Below are 13238 nucleotides of genomic sequence, written 5' to 3'. Positions count from 1 at the left end.
GATGGTTGAGGGGTGGTAACTGTTCAAGAAGGACTTGCACCACCTGTTCAAGGGTGGTGCAAATCCTGAGGCTCTTGTACCTTCTACCTGATGGCAGCAGTAAGAAGAGACAATGTCCTGGGTGGTGGAGGTCTCTGATGGGATGGATGCTGCTTTCCTACAACAGTGTTTCAAGTAGATGTGCTCAGTGGTTGGGAGGGCTTTACCTGTGATGTACTGGGCTGAATCCACTACCTTTTGTAGGAATTTTTCATTCAAGGGCATTGGTGTTCCCATACCAGGCGATGATGCAACCAGTCTATATACTATCCACTACGCATTTATAGAAGTTAGTCAAAGTTTTAGATGTCATACCAAATCTCCGCACCTCTACTAAAGAAGTAGAGGTGTTGCCATGCTTTCTTCGCAATTGCACTTATGTACTGGGTCCAGGTCAGGTCCACTGAAATAGTAACACTCAGGAAATTAAGGCTGCTATCCCTCTCCACCTCTGATCCTCTGATGAGGACTGGCTCTTGGGCCCCTGGTTTCCCTCTCCTGAAGTCTATAATCAGTTCCTCGGGGGTCTTGCTGACATTGAGTAAGAGGTTGCCGTTATGACACCTCTCAGCCAGATTTTCAATCTCCCTCCTGTATGCTGGTGTCATCAGCAAACTTGAATAGGGTATTGGAGCTGTGTTTAGCCACACAATCATAGGTGTAAAGTGAGTAGAGCAGGGGACTAAGCCCATAGTCCTGTGGTGCACCTGTGCCGATGGAGATCGTAAAGGAGATGACATCACCAATCCAAACTGCAAGTGTGGAAATCCAAGATCCAATTACACAAGGGGTACTGAGGCCAAGGTCTTAAAGATTATTATTTAGCTTAGAGGGGATGGTGGTATTGAATGCTGAGCTGTAGTCAATAGGGGGCATCCTGATGTATGTGTCTTTGCTGTCCAGATGTCCCAGGATTGAGTGAAGAGCCAATGAGTTGACATCTGCAGTGGACCTATTTCTCTAGTAGGCAAAGTAGAGTGGATCCAAGACGCCTTTAAGGCAGGAGCTGGTATGTTTCATCATCAACCTCTCAAAGCACTTCACCACTGTGGATGTACATTAGTGCAACGGGGTGCTAGTCATCGAGGCAGGTCACCTCGCTCTTCCTGGGCAATGGCATAACTGAACCACACACTGCCAAAGCCAGGGGGTTAAAGGTCTCAGTGAACACACCAGCCAGTTGGTCAGCACAGGTCTTCAGTACGTGGTCAGGTACTCCGTCTGGTCCAGATGCCTTCCGTGAACTCACCCTCCTGAAGGGTCAGAGACTGAGATCATAGGATCACTGGGGAACGTTGGGGTTTGCGATGGTTTCTGACGGTCAAAAGTGAGCATAGAAGGCACTGAGCTCACCTGGAAGCCAAGACCTGCTGTCTCCCACGTCACTTGATTTAACTTTGTGGGCAGTGATAGCATTCAAGCTGCCACAGCTGTTGAGCATCCCTCGTTGATTCAAGTTTGGTTTAAAAAGTTTCTAAATATTGAAAAATTTATTATAAAGAGCAGTAAAGAATAAAAAACTAAATCAAATCAATGTTTGGTGTGACCACCCTTTGCCATGAAAACTGCACCAATTATTTTAGATATACTGTCATGCAGTTTTATAAGAAAATCAGCTGGTAGGTTGTTCCAAGAATCTTGGAGAACTTGTCACAGTTCTTCTGCAGCCTTTGGCTGCCTCACTTGCTTCTGTCTCACCAGGTAATCCCAGACAGCCTCGATGATGTTGAGATCAGGGCTCTGTGAAGGCCATACCATCTATTGAAGAACTCCTTGATCTTCTTTTTGCTGAAGATAGTTCCTTATGGCCTTGGTCATGTATTTGATGTCATTGTCCTATTCCGGAATGAAGTTGGGACCAATCAGATGTCTCTCTGATGTTATTACATGATGGATGAGAATCTCCTTGTACATCTCAGCATTGAGGATCCCATTAATTCGGACCACATCACCAACTCCATTTGCAGAAATGCAGCCCCAGACCGGCAGGGAACCTCTGTTGTTGGCTGCAGACACTCATCCATGTAGCACTCTCGACATCATCTACGGACAAACTACCTCCTGATGGAGCCAGAACTTTCAAATTTTGATTTGTCAGTCCAGAGCACCTGCTGCCATTATTCAGCAGCCCAGTCCTTGTGTTTTTGTGCACAGCTGAATCTCTTGGCTTTGCTTACACTTCGGGGGAATGGCTTGGTTGTCCTTTTCCCAATTTGATTCTTTCCACACCTGTTTCTGCTTCAGTTAATCAGTTTAGTTCAATCAACTCATTATATCATTGTCAGTTAACACACATCAAAGTTGCTGGTGAACGCAGCAGGCCAGGCAGCATCTCTAGGAAGAGGTACAGTCGACGTTTCAGGCCGAGACCCTTCGTCAGGACTAATTGAAAGAAGAGTGAGTAAGAGATTTTAAAGTGGGAGGGGGAGGGGGAGATCCAAAATGATAGGAGAAGACAGGAGGCCCAGGGAGAAGGAAAAGGGGTAGGGGGGAAAAACCCAGAGGATGGGCAAGGAGTGTAGTCAGAGGGACAGAGGGAGAAAAAGGAGAGAGAAAAAGAATGTGTGTATAATTATTTACTTTTATACAGACATTCTTTCTCTCACTCTCCTTTTTCTCCCTCTGTCCCTCTGACTATACCCCTTGCCCATCCTCTGGGGTTCCCCCCCCTTTTCCCTTCTCCCTGGGCCTCCTGTCCCATGATCCTCTCATATCCCCTTTGCCAATCACCTGTCCAGCTCTTGGCTCCATCCCTCCCCCTCCCCCTCCCACTTTCAAATCTCTTACTAGCTCTTCCTTCAGTTAGTCCTGACAAAGGGTCTCGGCCCGAAACGTCGACTGCACCCCTTCCTAGAGATGCTGCCCAGCCTGCTGCGTTCACCAGCAACTTTGATGTGTGTTGCTTGAATTTCCAGCATCCGCAGAATTCCTGTTGTTATCATTGTCAGTTGTTATCTTTGTTTAATCATGCATGGGGCTGTATACCAACAAAGTCATCGAGTTTTTATATGAAGAGTTGTCTACTACTTAATATGTTACTTTCTTTAATGAAATACAGAAATTTCTCTGTAACATTTAATTTTTTGGAGAGTGAATGCTTGGAAATCTAAAATTTGCTCTTTTCTACTGACACACTAATGCAGAAGAAAAATAAACATCTAAAACAAAATTTATATTAAAAAATCTAGGGTGCTTAAGACTTTTGTGCAGTACTGTATACTGTAAGTGATAGAACATAAAAATCTACAGCACATTACAGGCCCTTTGGCCCACAATGTTGTGCTGACCATGTAACCTACTCTAGAAACTGCCTAGAAGTTCCCTACCGCATAGCCTGCTATTTTCCTAAGCTCCATGTACCTGCCTAAAAGACCCTATTGCATCCACCTCCATCACCGTCGCCGGTAGTGCATTCCACGCACCCACCACTCTCAGTGAGAAACTTACCCCTGACATCTCCTCTGTACCTACCTCCAAGCACCTTAAAACTGTGCCCCCTCATGTTAGCCTTTTCAGCCCTGGGCAAAAGCTTCTGACTATCCACACAATCAATGCCTCTCAGCATCTTATACACCTCTATCAAGTCACCTCTCATCCTCCGTCGCTCCAAGGAGAAAAAGCCAAGTTCACTCATCCTATTTTCATAAGGCATCCTCTCCAATCCAGGCGACGTCCTTGTAAATCTCCTCTGCACTCTCTCTCTAGTATCCACATCCATCCTGTAGTAAGGTGACCAGAACTGAACACGATACTCCAAGTGGGGTCTGACCAAGGTCTTGTAAAGCTGTAACATTACCTCACGGCTCTTGAACTCAGTCTCACGGTTGAGGAATGCCAACACACCATATGCCTTCTTAACAAGACTGTCAACCTGTCAGTGTTTTTATGTATTGCAGTGTTCCGTTGCTGTAAAAACAGCAAATTTCATGACATGTGCCAGTGATATTAAACCTGATTCTGTGTCTGTACTGCTGCAAGTAAGCTCATCATTGCACCTGTGCATACATGACAATAAACTTGACCTTGAAAAAGATGTGAACTAGTGCATTAAAATATAGACATGTCAATATAAAGAGCTGTTTCATTTAAAAAATACTCAATGCAGTTGAAAATTGTTCAGAAAAACTGGTGATGATATCAATGACATTCAATCCCACAGCTATAGCCCTGAAAAGAAACATATTTTGTATATGTGTGGGGGCAGGGGTGGGAGAAGAAGAGAAGGCAATCCAGACGTTTATTCAAGAACAGACTACCAGCCCCCTTGGAATGGACAGACAAAATTTCACTGCACTCACAATTCCATAAGAATTTGGCAATGAGTTACCAGAAGCCAATGTTCAAAATACTGTATTGTCACAGATCATCAAATATAATGCTGAATTAATTTATCTTTCGAGAATTACTACCCAGAGACTGCTAGCTTCCCATTACTTTATTAATTAAAAATAAAAATGTGGTATTTAATATCCACCAATGGGAAAAAAAAGGCAAGTACTAACTTATCAGCTTGTACTTCAGCAGACTTTAACTATGATCATAAATACAAGAAATTCTGCAGCTGCTGGAAATCAGAGCAACACAGCAGGTCAGACAACATCTATGGAAATGAATAAACAGTCGACGTTTCAGGCTGAGACCCTCCATCAGAACTACAACTATTGTTAGCTATGATCAAATATTTCTCCAAGGACTTTAATCGGTTGATCGATAAAAGGGTATTGCTTTGGACAATAAAGTTTTATTAGACAGAATTCAGTTAGAAGATATGTGTTGGGAAACTAGTTACATAAACACTGGTTATTCACTTAATGCCTAGACTCAATTGTACTAGAAGTGAAAAAAGATTTATAATATAGAATCTAATTATATAACAGCTCAAGTTAAATTATTTAAACAGTTAATATGCTTAAGCCCCAATTAAAAGCTAAAGCACTTAAAAATTACATCAAAAACATTTTACTAAGCAATTTACATGTGCTACTGTATGCAAAAATCTTTAATAACTTAAAATACTGAGCCATTTGAACTAATAATCCCGAGAACAAGTTGAAATTCCACTGAGGTAGATTGCTTTCAAATAACTTGTTTTTTAAAAAAGTAGGAGATTTTTTCTCCCCAGAAAATGGAAATGGTTGTAAAAAAAACAAACTGCTCGATGTTCGCTGTCCAAGCCAAAGAACATGGTGTTTGTTCACTTTCTCAGTCTGGAATCCTGGCAGCTCCACCCCAGTGCAGGTGAATCTTATGCAACCAGCAAAATGCTTAGGAAATTCAGTCAGTTTCACACAAAGGGTGGGACCAATGACCACTACAGGCCAACTTGGCAGCAACACCCAGCTCCACTGACAAAAAAAAATATAAATAGTAAATCTTAGCAGAGAATATGTGATAAAAAATTTAATAAGTTCTGCACAAGGGGAAGAATGTGACTGTCACCCAGAGCTATAACTTATCATCCAAAACAGGCAATGTTATTTTCAAGCAAGTGTACATTGAAGCCCAGTGAAGTCTCTTAAAACCTATGTATTTTGTCAAGTTTATAACATTATTGTATAGCATGGATCTGACATGTTAAAGGATAATTTACATCTCAATATTTCATTTAAAACTGAATAAATAGGCTGCATATTACTCAGTCATCAGAAAAAAAGAGATTTTTCTTTTTTAATTCGGAGATACAGTGTGGGACAGGCCCTTCTGGCCCAATGAGCAAGTATCGCCCAGCAACCCACCTATTTAATAATGGTAATATCCCCATGTGCCTCACTGGTACATCGGGCAGCAACCTTGCCGTTGCTCTACTGTTTGTCTGTTTTATGAGAGGTGAGTTGCTAGCTCGACGCTCAACCCAGCACGGATAGAAAACGTGCAAGGGCTTGGCTGGATTCGAACCCGGGACCACTCGCCTTGGGGTCCGGTGCTAATGCGACTATACCACTGGCCGGCGAGTGTACCTGTTTAAGCCTAGCCTAGTCACGGGACAATTTACAATGACCAGCTAGCCTACTAACTGGTATGTCTTTGGACTGTGGTAGGAAACCAGAGGACCTGGAGGAAAGTCATGCGGTCACGGGAAGAACGTACAAACTCCTTGCAGAATTGAACTCCAATGGCCTGAGCTGTAGTAACACCCTGTTAACCGCTATGCCACCGTGGCATCCTTTTCTGAACTAAGTTTTCATTTATCTACATAGTCTGTCCTTTGACAAAGAAATCTGGATTGCCAGTGCAGTTTAAGAACTTCCAAGTAGTTGACAAAAAGAATAACAGTGCATTTAGAAATTTGCAAATACTGTTCCATAAGAACCTAAGATTACTGCAGCCGTTTATGGGGGTTCTGCACAGTGTATAATGCCTAACAGTAAAATGCAATAGAAAGCAACAGCACTCAAAAATTGTGTAAATCCTGCAAAAAGTAGTGGATATGGCTCAGTCCATCACAGGTAAAGATCTCCCCACCATTGAGCACACCTACACAAGATGCTGTTGAAGGAAAGCAGCATCCATCATCAGGGACTCCCACCAGCCAGGTCACGGTTTCTTCTCGCTGTGGCCACCGGGAAGAAGATACAGGAGCCTCAGGACTCACATCACCAGGGTCAGGAACAGTTACTACCCCTCAATCATCAGGCTCTTGGACCAGAGAGGATAACTTCACCCAACTTCACTTGCCCCATCACTGAACCGTTCCCACAACCTATAGACTCACTTTCAAGGACTCCTCATCTCATGTTTTTGATATTTATTGCTCATTTATTTATTATCATTATTATTATTATTTCTTTTTTGTCCTTTTTATATTTGCAGAGTTTGTTGTCTTTTGCATACTGGCTGTCTGCCCTGTTGGCGCAGTCTTTCATTGATTCTATTATTGTTATTGGATTTATTGAGTATGCCCGCAAGAAAACAAATCTCAGGGTTGTATATGGTGAAATATATATGTACTTCGATAATAAAATTTACTTTGAATAATACCTTAGTTAATTATATCTATGTGCACAAGGTGAAATCTAAGCAACCTTCTAAGTTTATTCGTGGAGAACATGTATAAGATAAGGTTGGGAAATATTCCGCAACTTCTAACTTTATGTTAAGCAGTTGGGAGGACGCTACTCACCCTTCTTGTTTTTCTTCTCTTCCTCATCCATACCTGCTCCTAAGAGCGTGAAAATGATACCAGTTTGGGAGTTCAAACCCACCGCAGTTACAACAATCCGACCGGACCCTTCCATTACGTGGGTACCTGGGAAGAGAGGGGCAAGGGGTTAGACCATCCAGTTAAGGTAACAGAAGTAGACAGCTTTCAAGACTGAATCACTGGCATTTCTTCTCTCTCCACACCCCCTCTTTGATAGATTTATTATTCCCCATGAAGCCAGTCAAAGGAATGAAAGTCATTCTGAGATGGTTCCAATAATGGGACTGTCCTGCACCAGGGGACACAACTTCAGAATACAAGTACTGCACGTCCATTCAGAACAGACATGAGAAGGGAGTTCTTTGGCCAGAGGATGGCAAATCCCTGGAATTCATTGCCACAGAGGGCTGTGGAGGCCAAGTCATTGAGTATTTTTAAAGCAGAGGTTGATAGGTTCTTGATTAGTAAGAATGTTAAGGGTTATGGGGGGAGAAGTCAGGAGAATGGTGTTGACAGGGATAATAAATCGGCCACGATGGAATGGTGAAGCAGGCTCGATGGAATGAATGGCCTAATTCTGCTCCTATGTCTTATGGCCTTAAGGTAACCTAAGTAGACAACTTTCGACGCTGAAGCAATGACGTTTCCTTTCCCCCTGGGGCACATTTATTTTTCCTCATTACGCAAAGCAAAAGAATAAATGCAATTCCATAGTAATATTGTGTAGAAAGTCAAAATTAGCATCGCAGTCACTGACTGAGCCAGGCTTTTGGCTCTCAGGGCTTCAGACCTTAATAGAGGGAGGCACAGTGAGAGGTTTTGCAATGATGTGGTTCCAAATAACTCAGTTACAACGATTTTAGAAAACACCTTAACGATTCATTAACTTTTGACTGAAAATTAATTAGCACTGTTGAACAAAGTGTCTTTGCTCAGTCTATCGTCACGCTGTGCTGCATCAGGAAGGCTAACAGTTTCTTTAAGAATGCCTGGCTCCATGGCCATTCCCTTTACTCTCTTCTACCTTCTTGGAGAAGACAGAGAGAATTGAAAGCCCCAATGTTCAAAATCAAGAACCGATTCTACCCCACTGCTTTTAAGACTCATAGAACATAGAACAGTACAGCACAGTACAGGCCCTTTGTCTCACAAAGTCTAACCTACTCCAAGATCAATCTAACTCTTCTCTCCCACATAGCCTTCCATGTTTCTTTCATCCACGTGCCTCTCTAAGAATCTCTTAAATGTCCCCAATGTATCTGCCTCTACCACCATCCCTGGGAGTATACTCCACACGCCTACCACTCTCTGTGTAAAAAGCCTACCTCTCACTTCCCCTCTATATTTTCTTTCAACCATTTTAATATTATGTCCTCTCATATTAGCCTGTGTCACCCTGGGGAAAAGGCTTTATCCTCTCTATGTCTCTTATCATGTTGTGGACCTCTATCAAGTCACCTTTCACCTTCCTTCTCTCTAAAAAGAAAAGCTCATCCAACTTTTCCTGATGAGACAGGTTCTCTAATCCAGGTAGCACTCTGGTAAATCTCCTCTGCACTCTCTTTAAAGCTCCACATCCTTCCTGTAACGAGGTGACCAGAACTGAACGCAATGTTCCAAGTGTAGTAGTCTATCCAGGGCTTTATAGAGCTGTGACATTACCCCTTGAACTCAATCCCCTGACTGATGAAGGCCAGCACAACATACACACTCTTAACCCGCCTATCAACTTGTGAGGGAACTTTGAGGGATCTAAGGATGTCGATCCCAAGATCCTGTTCTTCCTCCACCCTTAAGGATCCTGCCATTAATGCTGAATATTGAATAATTCATCAATCACTGCCATGAATCTGATAGGAGGAGGGAGTGGACCATGGGAAAAAGGGGACACCAGATGTTACACCAGTGTCCTCTTCTATCATATTCCTTCTTTATTCCTTTATTTTTTTCTCCTTATCACCTCCCAGCTTCCCTCTTCATCCCTCCTCTCCCACCCACCTACCTTCCCTCTCACCTGGTCTCACTTATCAGCCGCCAACTTGCGCTCCTTCCTCTCACCCCACCTTCTTATTCTGCCTTCTTCCCCCTTCCTTTCCACTCTCAGCCCGAAACGTTGACTGTTCATTCCTCTCCAAGGGTGCTGCCAGACCTGCTGAGGTCTTCCAGCATTCTGTGTGTGTTACTCTGGATTTCCAGCATCTACACAATCTCTTGTGTTTGTCATCTACTTGTCTACATCCTTCATTTGACATTGGGACATCCAGAACATGCCGTCTTCTCATTATTACCACCAGTGGAGGTACATGAGCCTGAAGACACACGCTCAACATTTTAGAATGAGCTTCTTCTCCTTCACCATCAGATTTTTGAGTAGTCCATGAATCCATGAACACCACCCCACTGTTCCTCTTTAGTATTATTTATTTATTTTTTGTTGGATGGCGGGTGGAGATAATTCTCTACCAAAGGAGGTGTAAGATGCTCCTTCCCTCCGCTAGCCTGCAAATAGGTCACCCTTGGGCAAGGTGTAGCACCTGCTTACCCCCCCAGATCAGGATCATGTAAAGCCATGGGATCAGGTGGTGGACGGTCGTATGAGAAGCTGGTGCAGATCACAAGTCCTGGTTATGCGACCACTGACGCCAGGCAGACAATCTCTGAAGAGTATTGATAATGTCTGGGGTCACCCATCTTGTAAAGACACTGCCCAGATGAAGGCAATGGCAAACCACTACGGTAGAAAAATTAGCCAAGAACAGTCACATAATGAATGAATGATTTGTTTTTGTAACTTTTTGTATTTTTTATGTATTGCACTGTACTGCTGCTGCAGAACAACAGATTTCATGATACAGGCTCCATCAGGGATTCTGATCCTCAGAAGGAAAAGAACTACATTCCAAGTTAACTAGTTTCAAGTCACAAGGCTCTTACACTCAATTGCCTGTTGGATATTCACTGGGAGGTTTAATTAGTCCCAAAACTTTTTAACAACTATTTCACAGCAGTGGTTCAAAAAGGCAGCTTACTACCACCTACTCAAGGACAACGAGGGATGGGCAACTGAACCTTGGCTCAGTCTGTGAAGTCTACAACTCCTGAATGATTAGAAACTATCAAAATCAACATGTAATCCGACCACTCAGAGCAATTCGAAACATTTCTTGAACTTACCAGAGAGTAACATGGGATCTTTCTCCAGGGATTTCTTCACGTGGTCTGACTCTCCTGTTAAAGAACTTTCATCAATCTTTAAGTCATTTCCTTGGATGAGGACACCATCGGCTGGTAACAAGTCACCTGTGGATGCGAAAACATTCAAAGTTTATAAGCTCATCAGGTACTGGGACCAAAGGCAAGTCCACCCCCAATGGAATAACGTGGTTCTAGGGCCCTACTTAAAGGAAGATCTTTAAAGATTAGCTTTATTTTGTCGCAGGTATATCAAAACATTAACACAAACTGAAATGCATCTGAGGATGTGCTGGGGGCAGCCCACAAGCGTTACCACGCCTCCAGCACCAATGTAGAATGCCCACAGCTTACTAGCCCTAACCCATATGTCTTTGAAATGTGGAAGGAAACCGGAGCACCCGGAGGAAACTCAAAGATCGAACATGCAAACTCCTTACAGAGAGCGGAGGGAATTGAACCCTCATCTTATAAGCCAGTACTGTAAATCATTACATCACCTTGCTGTCCTAACAGGCACAATCCTAATCATGGAAGATTGAGAATTATGACCACTGGCACTAAAATGGACTCCATTTTGTTTTGTTCTAATTGTGTTCTTTCTTATAAAAACCATATTTAATTTATGTTTATCTTGTGAATCCCCAAGAGGACCATGGTGTTGTTGTGGTTTGGAGTCGTTAAGCACCCATTTCCTCCATCTGCCTATCACTCCTCCTCAACTGGATCCACCCATCACCTCCAGTGTCTGTCAACTGAGATGCCGATCTGGCAGAACATACAATATGGAGTGGACTCCATTTACACTGCCTTCCAAAGCTAAAATTACCCCCAAACCAGCTGGTTGCTTAAGACCACAAGACATAGGAGCAGAATTAGGTCATTTGGCCCATCGATTCTGCTCCATTCAATCACTGCAGTTTCTTTTCAACCTCATTTTCCACATATTCGTTAACCCCCTTACCAATCACAAACCTAACAATCTCTGCCTTAAATACACCCATGGCCATCACCTTCAACCCCTCTGTAGTAATGAATTCCACAGATTCAGCACCCTTTGGCTGAAGAAATTCCTCTTCATCTCATTTCTAAAGTAACATCCTTCTATTCTGATGTCCATACCCTCAGATCATATATCATCCTACTTATGGAAACATCCTGTCCACGTCCACCCTTCCGAACCTTTCAGTATCCAGTTGGTTTCAGTGAGATTCTTTCCCCCGACACTCCCACTGATCCTCCTGAACTCCAGCGAGCACAGGCCCAGAGGCATCAAAAGATCCTCAAACGTTAAGCCTTTCATTTCTGGGATCATTCTTGTGACCCTCCTCTGGACCATCTCCAGAACTAACACATCTTTCCTCAGCTACGGGGCCACTCCCATTAGGGAAGTGGCTACACAGCATCCACGGCAAGACCACTAGACTCAAAAACAACAACTTCCACCAAGCCGTCAGGCTGATCAACACCTCCACTTACTAACCTTTCCCATCACCTCTACATACACATCACCTAGTGTCACTTTATGTACAGACGGTCACTCTCTGTATAACAGTTACTTGTACACTGTTTTATAGGATTGCTTTTATATTTATATTTATCGTTATTTTGCTTTTATCCCCCCTCGTTGTGTTCTTTATGCTTGTTGTGTTTTTTTTTATTCTGCATCAGATCTGGAGTAACAATCAGTTAATTCTCTTTTTTACTTGTGTACTACAAGATATACTAGCAGAATTAGGCTGTTTGGCCCATCGAGTCTGCTGCGCCATTTCATCATGGCTGATCCATTTCCCTCTCAGCCCCAGTCTCCTGCCTTCTCCCCGTAACCCTTCATGTCCTGACCAATCAAGAACCTGGCAACCTCTACCTTAACTAATGACCTGGCCTCCACAGCCACCTGTGGCAGCAAATTGCATAGATTCACCACTCTCTGGCTAAAGAAATTCCTCCTCATCTCTGTTCTAAAAGGACACTCCTCTATTCTGAGGCTGTGCCCTCTGGTCTTAGACTCTCCCACAATAGGAAACATCCTTTTGTAAGTGTGGCTTTGACCCCAGCATCTGCAGAGTATTTTGTGTATAGGAAACATCCTCTCCACATTCACTCTATCGAGGCCTTTCAATATTTGACAAATTTCAATGAGATACCCCCCACCCCGCCCAATTCTTCTGAATTCCAGTGGGTACAGGCCCAGAGCCATCAAACACTCCTCATATGACAAGCCTTTCAATCCTGGAATCATTTTTGTGAACCTCCTCCAATACTGAAGTATGCCAATGAACAACCTTGAATCTTGAAATCTATGCCCCCTGGTTTTTGACCATTGCGTGAAAAGAAATTCATCCTTCCGATCTACAGTCTCCCTGATCTTCTATTTTACACACTGAATCACCTCAGTCTCCGCAGTCCTGAAGTAAACAATGTTAGCTCATCCACTCAAGGCACAGCTCCAGTTTTCCAGTTCTAATAACATCCTCAGATTCCCTCTTTGCACGCTCCCAGGCAAGTACATCTTTCCTCCAATGTGGAGGCAACCAGAGAAGCAGAAGATAGTTGACACAAAATGAGGCCATTCAGCCCATCATTAGTTACTTTTTTCAAATTTTTATTTTTTTTTACTTAGGGATACAGCACAGTTTTGGACCTGTGTCGCCCAATTACACCCATGTGATCAATTCACCCAACTCATAAATCTTTGGAATGTGGGATGAAACCAAAGCACCTGTTGGAAATATATGTGGTCAAGGGGAGGCCTACAGACTCCTTACAGACAGTAGCAGGGATTGAACCTCGTAATAGTGTTATGCTACGGTGAAGTTTGTCAGAGAAGCCACTTTGGCCCTAATTGTCTGGCTTTTTCCCATGT

The 13238-nt window shown here is 43.2% G+C and overlaps 1 protein-coding gene across 11 annotated transcripts in view; it reads right to left on the bottom strand.

Annotated features, from left to right (window-relative positions):
• The window catches only part of LOC134355399 (plasma membrane calcium-transporting ATPase 1-like), a 357414-nt gene that overhangs the window by 105361 nt on the left and 238815 nt on the right, over nt 1-13238 (bottom strand). For all 11 annotated transcript variants that reach the window (XM_063065213.1, XM_063065220.1, XM_063065221.1 and 8 more), the window contains exons 5-6: nt 10355-10480; nt 7160-7285 (exon numbers count right to left, since the gene is read on the bottom strand). In XM_063065213.1, coding sequence (XP_062921283.1) covers nt 7160-7285; nt 10355-10480 — 252 coding nt within the window. The remainder of the gene's footprint in view (nt 1-7159; nt 7286-10354; nt 10481-13238) is intronic.

This window comes from Mobula hypostoma, chromosome 13 (assembly GCF_963921235.1).
Source record: "Mobula hypostoma chromosome 13, sMobHyp1.1, whole genome shotgun sequence".
In the NCBI taxonomy this organism is placed as follows: Eukaryota; Metazoa; Chordata; class Chondrichthyes; order Myliobatiformes; family Myliobatidae; genus Mobula; species Mobula hypostoma.
This window is presented reverse-complemented; position numbering and strand designations above follow the sequence as displayed.